We start from the raw sequence: 11,654 nt of genomic DNA on the forward strand, positions 1-11,654 counted from the left end.
TTTTGGGAAGAATTGGAAATTTTCTCAAGGCCAGAGCTCGGGACAAATCTGGTCCTCTACAAGAGGTACATTGATGACATCTTTTTAATATGGAGAGGCACACAGGAATCTTTAAATAATTTTTTAGATGACTTGAATATTAACAATTGGAATATCAACTTAACATGGGAAATTAGCTCCACAAATGTCAATTTTTTAGATTTAAGTATCTATATTGAAGACAAGAAAATAAAAAGTAAAACTTATTTTAAGACCGTAGATGTTAATAGTTTTATTAATCTTAAAAGTTGCCATTTTAAACCTTGGTTAACCAACATACCAAAGGGTCAATTTTTAAGATTAAGACGCAACTGCACAGAAGATGAACAATATGAAGAACAAACAAAGATACTTATTAACCAACTAATGGAGAAAGGATATAACCAAGATTCCCTGAATAATATTAAAAATAAAGTAGGACAAGAAAAAAAAGAAAATATTCTAACATATAAGAAAAAAGAACAAAAGGAGAACAATAAGATTGTACCGGCTATTTTTAACTTTAATTCTCACAGTAAAAAGTTACAAAAAATTATGAAGACAAACTGGCATATTCTTGAACAAGATGAGAGCCTGCAACAATATTTAGGGACACAACCAAAATTAATTTTTAGAGGAGCGAAGAATATCAAACAAACCCTGACCTCAAGTTTTTTAGACAAAGAGAAAATTTCCCAAGGTGTATCCATGTTTAAAAAGGAAAAAGGTTTCTACTATTGTGGAAGGTGTAGAGGGTGTGCCCAAAGAAAAAATAAAAATAGAAAAGTCACCCATTTTTCCTCGTTTCAGAATAAAAAAACACATGAGATAAAATCATTTATTACGTGTAACTCAAAAAATGTGATATATATGATAATATGTCCTTGTGGCACACAATATATTGGGAAGACGTCAAGATTACTGAAAATAAGAATGAGGGAGCATGTGTACAATATAAATAGGAAATTCACTTTGCACAATGTCTCTAAACATTTTCTAGAGGTTCATGGAGGAAACATAAATGGTTTTGAATTTATAGGAATAGAGGCCGTAAAAACCCATTGGAGAGGGGGAGATATAGATAGTCTCCTCAGCAGAAATGAGATGAAATGGATTTTTAATCTGGAATCATTATCCCCCCATGGCCTCAATATTGACTTTGAGATTAATTCATGTATATAATTTTACAATTTTATATGTAATTTTATAAGTTTTTTAGATGTGGCTTTTTATTATGTATGATTTAAAAAAAAAATTTTTTTTAAAAAAATATTAATAATCGTGTTTTGCTTCCTTCCTAATAGGAATATAATATCCCTATATTTATGTATTACTATGTGTAGAAAATAAGTATATATTCGTTCCTTTTTTTCCCCTCGAAATACCATTCATTACTGTCTTGTAACGTGTAGTTTAAAGGACTGGCAAATTTGTATAGTTGTGGACTTTGAAATATGGCGCCGGTATCACTTCCGGGTCCGGCGCCTAAAAGACGTCATGACGCAAACCGACGCCGGGACGAGGACTGATGACGCAGACGCCGGACGTCATGACGCAACGTAACCGAAGGACGCTTGGAAATGACGAAAGCGGAAGAGACATAGGACACCGACGAAAGGGCGCCAAATTTGAGAATATTTAAGAAGATTCAGGAGATGAGAAGACCGGACCACTTGAGAAAGGCTGAGAGTGCCGAAACGCGTCGTGGTATTGTGCTTTCAAGGACGTTTTTTACCTGTATTGGACAAAGATAGATGTTACTATTTTTTAATACCCAGTTATTTTACAATAAAGAAATTTTATATTGGATCTTGCCTCCTGGAGTAATTTGAAGAATCATTTCCCAGTGCAGACCAAACATAACCGGTACAGGACGTCTAAAGCTGAAGAAGTCTCATCTCCACTAAAGCCCTAAGTCTGAGTCAGCTTTTAAAGTGACTCAGTAATATGTGAGTGTAACCAGTCTCATTTTTTAATTTTATCTCTTTTATGACAATATTACTCTATGTATTTGTGCTTTATTGTTCTAGATATTCCCATTTTTAATCAAGTCTGGTAATATATTTTTTATCTTTGCATGTTCTGAGTGCTCTCACCACATTTTTATCTTTCACTGTATTGTTTTTTGTGTGTTGGAGTGATTCACACTTGGTGATAGCAGCACCAATTTATACTCTGTTCCCCAAATACTATTTACTTATAGAATGATGAGTACATCTGTTACCCGACCTAGGAATACATCACCTATAAATCAACCTATTAGACCTATTATCTTGGAGTCGTATGCTTATTATCTTTGTTACCAACCTGAATGATTAAAAGCCAATAATATTGAATCTAAAACGGTAATAACATAAACTACCACACGTAAATTAATTGGGATTTATTTCTGTATTTTTTCACAAAATTAATAGAAAAAAAATACTTTAAATGTGAACTATTAATTTATTTAATCAGTTCTCTAGGGAACTGGTGCTCAAGTGCTACACTCAAATAAACCCTAACATGTAAATATAAACTTACAAAACATTTACCAATTTTCCACTACAAATGATGACTTACACAATAGTTAACTTATTTTATATAAAATTTTGATAAACGCATATTGATGTTTTAAATGGTAGAGTATGGTATATCATCAAGACAGATTATTTGTTAAGATTTCTTAGAAATATAAAAATCAAATATATCCTAGAATTAAGAAATGTAAAATTAATTAAACACATCACATCTACAGAAAATATAAAATGTCCAATTGTTCAGGAGATATTAGGTTGTTCGTTGATGTAATCGACCTTATCTTTGTTTTAGTGGATAATCACTATTGAAAATGTTCATATTTTGCAGTACACATCAAAAAGCGAATAGGCAGAGTGCATTCTGTAGAATATGGAAAATGGGAGTGCAATATCAATAATAAAAATCCATGGAATTAAGCCGAAAACAACAGCTTCCAATCCATTATCATATTGTGGACGACAACCAAAAGCTGGTGGGATCCACAGCTGAAAAACAAAGAAATGATCTCATGTCAACATTTGCTGTATTTTAATAAACCTCATAATTGTTTATCTTGTATAGTATGATATAATGGTTTGAATAACTAGATGGGTGAGATGGTCAAAGTTGGGATTATACTGAGACATTTCTAAAAAATGTTTCTCCTTGACATGACATCCCAAGGAGATCAGGAGATTGTGTAAAAAAAAAATGTCTCCCAAGTTCTGTACTAGGCACAAGTGAAACGTACAGTTACATGTTCAGGTCTCGCAACACTCTTGATTTCAGTGGGACAGTCATGCTTCCAGCGTCTTCATATTCTGCATACGAAAGCATTGAATAAATGATTTCATATGGGGAAGGCTTAATGTACACGTGGAACTCGCCTCGCATGTCGATTAGATTCCCCCTGATTGCAGATGTCAGAGGAGGCAGAAACAGACTCAGCGCTGGTGGTTGGTTAAAGGGTTTTTTAACCCTTACAACACTGGGGAGGTGGCGGTGGACAATTATCTTAGTGCATAGGGACACTGTAGTGTTAGGAATACAATTTTGTATTGCTAATGCTAAAGACACATTACTGTGCATATTATTGCTGTGGTGTTCTATTATACACTCAGACTCATCTACAATCTGGCACTCCTAGAAATAAAGGGACATTAGGATAGAAAAGGGTGAATGTTCAAAATAGGGTGTCCTCCTGAAGATGGACAGTTAGGAGGTATGACAGTGTGATTGTCTCGATAATGTAATGTGTACCAGTGTTTTTAAAAATAACTATTTTTCCAAAATGGTTTCAGAACATTCAGATGTAGTAGTGTATCCTTCTATTTCGCTTGGACACATAACCTATTCTCATTTTGCTGCGTGTACAGAGCTTTATTATTATAATTATTATGACTTGTTTTTTTCAACAGAGGTCAATTATTTGATGGGTTCGTACATGCAATATGTCACCACAGACAAACTGACCATTTATGTATAGAATATATAACTTCCCGTAAAGCAGAAGAACTACCCCAAATCTTCAATATGTACATATATAGATTAAAGAATACAATTTTGGTATAATATAAATGCCAATTGGTCACTCACACTTTTAAGCCCAATAAAGAATCTTCCAATGATAACTGGTGGATGTCTCCCCAGGTCTTGAGCTTTATTGGTTTCAATCTCAGTCAGTGAGAAAAAGCCACGGTGCAATCAGATAAATTAGCAATAAAAATAAAGTGCACAAAAAATTCTGAAGACTCTTTATTTGACTCAAAAGTATGAGTGGCCAATTGACATTGATATTATACCAAAATGTTATTATACAGTTTTGCACTATATTGTACCATTTTCATTTTTCCTATATTCTATATATGTACATATGGAAGAGTTGAGGAGATCTTTGGGGTAGTTCTTCTGCTTTGAGGGAACGTATGTGCCAAACTGATAGCACTCTTTCACTTAGCACTTCATTGTGGAGTTTTGAAAGTCACTATTTGACTGTATTTTATACTACTAATTCAACACTAAATGTATATTGTTTACGTCAATTTAGTCAGATAACAGTTAGGAAGTGCAAAGATATTACTGAAGCAGTTGTATATAAAAGGCCATTGAAACATTTTATTGGCTGCTTTTGCCCTTTGTCTCACAACTACATTTTGCGTGTTTATATGTATATTTGTAGATATAAGTATTTCTAAATACAAGTAATCCCTGAAGAACTCTACTGGTAAGAAATTACAGCTTAAAGAATTCTGACATTTATATTACTCTAAAAACAGTTTTACTGTTATTTATTATAATGTGAGTAGATATTAGTTGCACTTGCATACTGGATTTTAAAAATGATGTAATAAAACATTTTCCTATTTGAGTTGGCCACAACAGGGGCTAACTCATATGCACAATTACACTCCACACAAGGCCAATGCGTTTTACCGGAACTACAACTAACGCACGTCTAGATTTACAATCTCACACTTGCAGGTAAAGGTGCTAGTAGCTATGAATGAAATTAATGTTTCAACCCAAGACACAATTCTCCCTCTCCCCCCCCCCCCCCCCTTGGTGTCCTACCCTCCCTTTTCTTCTTTTTGCTTTGTTTTTTTCAACCAGTGCAGGGGAAGCCCTGAACTAAATTTGTGCGGCATCACTACCGCGCCTGTTGAAGGTCTACAGGCCTCTCCTCACAATGGCCATCCACCTCCCGCCTCTATAAAACGTAAACACCAAACATTCATGGAAACTATACTCAACAGGCTAGGCTACATGATAAACCTGAACTCTCACTAACTGTATAACAGCAAACCATTTATAATGCTAAACTGTATAATGTGTCAAGTTATGGTACTATAAAAGATTCCCTTTAATGTAATGCTTCAACTTTCAACCAAGGTATTTCACTTTGACCACGACATACCATAGCAAATTCAACAAATTGAAACCACCAGTCATCCAATAATTGGTCACAGTGAGAACTAAAGTCTCAGGCCCTCTGGTTTCGGGTTTTCCTTTCCCCCTTCCCTTTATATACTTCCCCCCTCCCCCTCCATTCCCTCACTTCTAGCTAAATGAACTATTCCTATACAGAACATATCACAGAGAAAGATAACAAAGAAACACCAGATACTTCTCCCCACAATATAAGTCTCAGAGTGTCGTAGATGATGGGCAAGGCAATGCTTACTACCTAACCTGTTGAGTAGCCTGTATATTCACCTCCAAAATGTAGTTGAGGATCCCCATCTACTCCAGGATGTTGGAAACTCCAACCGATTAATTGTCTGCACCCCTGGCACCACAAAGAGTTCAGGTGCAACAGGGCCTTCCACAAATGAATAGATATGTGACAGTTGATTTTAATATGAGATGTATTTACTGGGTCTGATACAATGGAATGTACTCTTAAGCCGAATACTCCTTTTTGTTTTTGTCCCACCCCCCACTTACTTTCTGTATCCCAGTTATACTTGCAAAGTCAATAAAACACACATTGGAAGAAGAAAAATTATGTAATAACTTACCGAGATATTGCTGATGAATAGGGCAACTGTAATGTTTCTTAGCACTTGTTTCTTTAATCCACCATTCCCTGGATTTGTATTGTTGCTTGGCATGTGATCAAAAGCAGGAATTGAATTATTTTCTTCTTTTTCTTTTTTGTCAACATTATTATTATTAGATAAAGAACCATTCTCTCGCACATCTGGTCCGCCACACGGTCCTACATGATTATTGTCATCAGATGATGCAAGTTGAGGTTGCTTCATATATATATTGGGAATTGTATCAGTACATATTTTCTCATCCTTGCGGTGTATGTATGTAATTATGAAAAGGTTTTGGATGTACTTTTCAATCAGGACTAAAATAGAATAAGGTAAATTATACCAAGTATAGGTTGGGTGACTTTCAGCGTAAATGACTGCCAAAATAGATCCCCATGATGTGATCCAAGAGCCGCAGGCCGAACCGACTAATAGCTCTTCATCCAGTTTTAAGGATGGACTTTTCTCCACTACTGCAGGATGTCTGTCCAGTCTGTGAAGGATGAGACCAACAACTGCAGCTATGCACATTCCACTCAGCACCACAACAGAATACAAGTAGTAAACAGTTAATGCCGCCTCGCTACTTTGCTTTGAGCGTCCGATGTTGAGCAAATAAAGGACAACAACTCCGATTGTTACAGCCAGGACAATGAGTCCAAAAATAACCCCGACAACCACACCTTGAAATTTTAGATTAGTTTTATGATGGCGATGTTTGATGCTGCGCCCAATATTCTTCCACAGGACATACAACATTGCAGAAGCTAAAATATGATACTCTATGTTGAATGGGTAAACATAATATGTACCTATGGAAAATGCATCACACATACCAGTTGTACAGTTACAGTGTGGGTGGCCTGGATCTGTAAGGGGAACACAAGAAACACACAAAAAAAAGAATGTGATACAATTGTATTTTGTTTAAATGTATAGTTAACTTAATATGCATAGTATTACTGAATAGAAAAAAACATGTAATTTGACAGCAGAGGATATTGTAAAATGGAAAAAGATTAACAGGACATGTCTCTGCCTCCATATACAACTTTTTTTCCATTTCACAGGGCTCAATAGTATACTGTGACAGTCCCTTGTTTTTTAGCGGCCATCAACCAGGCGTTCCATTAACCAATGCAGGCATATGACCCAGTGTGTCTTGCTATTTTGCATACACATTCCATTTGAGACTTAAAGGGACACTCCACTGCCCAAATAAAAAATAAATCAAAGTTACTGTTTAGTGGCTATACCCTAAATGAAAACACATTTAATTAGGTATTTTTTTAATTGGGGGGGTAAATCTGAAAACAGCTTGCAAGACCTGCAGTTCTCTCCCCTGCAGTGCAAGCCTGTTGCCTTTGCAAGCTCTCCCCTTTTAACCCCGCCCAGACTTTCTGTGGCTGTCCAATCACAGACTGCCAATCACTCAATGAGAAGTAAGTCAGGTGCTCTGGGCAATTGCTGCCTCTTGAAGTCAGCTGCATTGAGCTAACGAAACGAGGAAGTAATATTACCTGTTGTGTGCTTGAAAGCCAAGGGGGTGTATACCAGGTTAATTGATAAAAGTGTAAATTTCTATTGAAATCTGCACTTTTTGCAAAATGACACCTAAAGCTTTTTAGCATGTTAAAGGAGTAAGCCTTTAATACTGAAACGCGTTAGCACCTTACACTGCAGTGTGACACTACTTAGATTAAATAGACATTCCACAGAGTAAAAATTTAACTATTTGAATCTATAGATCTGCAGCATTTTTCCCCCCACACACTAGAAATTATAGATCAGCTGTGGGTGTCAGACCTTCCGGCATTCGCTAACCGTGGACTTCCGGGTTCTCGGAGCGCGGCCACTCCCCCTCCTATGACGTGGTCGTTCCCAGGGTTCATAGAGAGTCCGCGTCAACACCACAGTGCTGGATCAACTCGAAAGCTCCCGCGAACTTCAAACTGAATATTTACTTCTACTGTGTATCGGACCCGGACTGTTTAATCATTTACCCTCCTTCTCCTCTCCTACGACCTCGGACTGTTTTTGGATATTCTCTTGCCTGCTGCAACCTCGATTCTCTGTGGAATCTCTATCACCAATTTGGATTATCACTCCTTCATAAGTTAAGTAAACCAGATTGGCTCAAACTTAATATATAACCATCCTAAATCTAAGTGGTTCGCTATCTGCTCCACATCAACTCATAATCTTGTTTCCAACACCTACTTATTAATTATCTGCATCCTAATTTGGAACTTCTCGCTGGTTGTGTTAAATTTACCTTATCCTAAAACAACTTCAAACACCGCTGCTGGTTATAACCTGCCAGGACTTAAAGAGACAGTTCAATTTGATTATCTTTTTTATTTAAAGTAATAAACATTATCAAACTCAGAAATCTGCAGTTGTTTCCATCTTATCAACAATTGAGCGTTACAGATTGATCCAGCCTAATTAATGGATACAGCAGATCTCACTTCTGAAATCACCAGATTAAACCAAAGAGTGGATACTCTCACTCAAGGCATGCAAGATCTACAGATCACCAATGAAAGAATCCTTACTTATGTAAGGGACTTGCAAACCCATACTCCTCACACAGTTACACACTCGGCTAGTGACCCTGCTGTCTCCAACCCCGAAAAATTCTCTGGAGACAGGTCCCAATACCGAGAGTTCATCAATTCTTGCAAGTTGTTGATTGCATTAAAACCCCGATCATATCCCACGGAAAGATCTAAAGTTTGTTCTGTTATTTCATTTTTGAGAGGTGAACCCATGGCCTGGGCTCATTCCTTTCTTGAGAATGATGATCCCATATTGGATTCTCTGGATGAATTCTTTGAAGCCATGTCTCTCCTTTACGAAGACCCAAACAAACAAGCGACTGCAGATTTAACCATTAGAACACTGCAGCAAAGAAACCGGCCTGTTGAAGATTACATTGCTGAATTCAAACGATGGGCACCTGAAACTCAGTGGAATGACATAACTCTACGTAACCAGTTCCGTATTGGGTTATCTGAAGCTGTCAAGGATGAGCTCTCCAGAACTGAACTACCTACTACACTAAATACACTTATTCAACTGTCAATCAGTATCGACAGAAGACTTAGGGAAAGAAAAGCTGAGAAATCACTCACTAGCTCTCTATGGAAAAAACCCTTCACCTCTTCAAAGGCACCGGAGAAACCTATAACTCCCGCTGAACCTATGGAAATAGGGGTTGTGAGAAGTCCTCTTACTCCAGAAGAGAGAACCAGAAGAAGACAACTGAACCTCTGCATGTACTGTGCTTCGCAAGAACATGTGGTCCCAGACTGTCCCCTATTGAAACGTCCAAGAGGCGGTAAGCATGGTTCTACCACGACTGTAATGAGTGTACTTCCTTCTAAACCAACCTCTCATTTCTCCTCTGTCTCTCTCATATTACAGTGGGACAAAGAAAGAATTACGACTAAGGCCATTATTGATTCCGGTGCTAATGGGGTGTTCCTGGACTCATCCTTTGTTACAAAAAATAAAATTCCTTGTGTTCAAAAACGTAATTCCGTCTCTGTCAGAGTTATTGATGGCTCCTTAATATCCTCGGGGCCCATTCGTTCTGAAACTATCCCTTTAAGAACTACTACCAATCATATCCATTCTGAATTTCTTGTTTTTGATGTCATAAATTCTCCTCTTTATCCTATAATATTAGGGATAGACTGGTTACGGACTCACAACCCACTTATTACCTGGGCTCCTTTCTCTCTCACGTTTAACTCTGCATATTGCCAGAGAACATGTCTACAACACATCCCCATTTTGCATGTTACTAGGGAATCCACTATACCTTCCAGCTATTCGGAGTTCGCTGATGTGTTCAGTAAAAAGGAAGCAGAGACACTTCCTCCTCATCGACCCTATGATTGTCCGATTGACCTTGTTCCTGGTGCTCCTATCCCTTTTGGACATATTTATCCCCTCTCTGAATCAGAGCTAAAAACCCTCAAGGAATACCTAGATGAAAACCTCCGGAAGGGGTTCATTAGACCTTCCTGTTCACCAGCCGCTTCCAGCATGTTTTTTGTGAGAAACAAGGACCAGACTATACGCCCCATCATCGATTACAGGTCTTTAAATAAAATAACTATTAAGAATCGTTACCCTCTTCCCCTGATCAATGAGTTGATTGAAAGATTAAGAACAGCTACCATCTACACTAAACTTGACCTTCGTGGGGCATATAACCTTGTTAGAATCAAGGCCAATGATGAATGGAAAACGGCGTTCAGAACCCGATATGGTCTTTACGAATATCTTGTCATGCCCTTCGGGCTATGTAACGCCCCTGCAACCTTTCAGCATTTCATTAACGATATCTTCCGAGATCTCCTAGACGTTTGTGTCATCATTTACTTAGATGATATTCTCATCTACTCCAACAACCTTGAAGAACACAGAAAACACGTGAGATGGGTATTATCCAGATTAAGAACACACAAATTATACGCAAAACCAGAAAAATGTATATTTGAAGTCAATGAAATCACTTTTTTGGGATATGTTATCTCCCCTCATTCAATAAGTATGGATACCTCCAAAATAGATTGCATTGTCAACTGGTCTACTCCTACTAATACTAAAGACTTACAACGTTTTTTGGGATTTGCCAACTTCTATAGGAAGTTCATTAAAAATTACTCCAAGGTTGCTCATCCCCTCAACCTGCTCAATAGCAGTAAACGGTCCTTTGCTTGGAACGAAGAGGCTCAAGCAGCCTTTGATGAATTAAAACGGAGATTCACAAGTGCTCCCATTCTTCAACTACCTAATCCTGCTTTTCTCTACGTCATGGAAACGGATGCTTCTGATACAGCTTTCGGGGCTGTCCTCTCTCAACACCAAACGCCTCAAGATCCTCTCCATCCAGTAGCTTTTTTTTCACGATCTTTGTCTCCTGCTGAACGAAATTATCCTGTAGGAGAAAAAGAATTATTAAGTATTAAAGCTGCATTCGAAAACTGGCGTCACATACTTGAAGACACACGCACTCCTGTAATTGTTTATACCGACCACAGGAACCTTGAATATCTTCATTCCAACAAAACACTCTCTGCCAGACAAGTACGCTGGAATCTTTTCTTTTCCCGTTTCAATTTTCAAATCATCTACAGACCTGGATCCAGAAATAAAAAGGCAGATGCCCTGTCCAGAATTCACCAAGATCTTCCTGTAAACGAAACTCAACCTCCTAAAATCATAGGTATTATTTCGTCATTAACTGATGATATTAAACATCTTAAAGAAGAAGATCTTGAACTTCCCAAACAAGACAATCTATCAAAAAAGGACGGGTTGTACTACTTCAAAGACAGGTTATACATTCCTCCCTTGCTTAGGAATAAAATACTCTCCTTGATTCATGATTCCCCTCTGGCTGGTCATCCTGGTACAAGAAAAACACTGGAGCTGTCTAAAAGATATTACTGGTGGCCTCGCCAGGACAGAACCATAGAATCTTATGTCAAAAACTGCCCAACCTGTCTGAGATCAAAATCTGACCATCATCCACCATTCGGTCAATTACTGAGCCTACCTGTTCCAGAAAGACCTTGG

The 11,654-nt window shown here is 37.6% G+C and overlaps 1 protein-coding gene across 1 annotated transcript; it reads right to left on the reverse strand.

Annotated features, from left to right (window-relative positions):
• Positions 1-2,674: 2,674 nt before the first annotated feature.
• LOC134615365 (proton channel OTOP1-like) lies at positions 2,675-6,919 on the reverse strand. The gene is made up of 2 exons (XM_063459871.1): positions 6,036-6,919; positions 2,675-3,023 (listed from the first exon to the last, which is right to left on the reverse strand). Exons 1-2 carry the CDS (start codon positions 6,891-6,893, stop codon positions 2,853-2,855), a joined length of 1,029 nt encoding a protein of 342 aa, XP_063315941.1. The 5' UTR covers positions 6,894-6,919; the 3' UTR covers positions 2,675-2,852.
• Between the last annotated feature and the right edge of the window lie 4,735 nt (positions 6,920-11,654).

Source organism: Pelobates fuscus, chromosome 6 (genome assembly GCF_036172605.1).
Source record: "Pelobates fuscus isolate aPelFus1 chromosome 6, aPelFus1.pri, whole genome shotgun sequence".
In the NCBI taxonomy this organism is placed as follows: domain Eukaryota; kingdom Metazoa; phylum Chordata; class Amphibia; order Anura; family Pelobatidae; genus Pelobates; species Pelobates fuscus.

Coding starts and splice junctions, on each gene's coding strand:
- LOC134615365 (XM_063459871.1), bottom strand. CDS start 6,893: ATGTGTGATGCATTTTCCATAGGTACATATTATGTTTACCCATTCAAC. Junction 3,024..6,035: donor TATTCATCAGCAATATCTCG/GTAAGTTATTAC, acceptor TTTGTTTTTCAG/CTGTGGATCCCACCAGCTTT.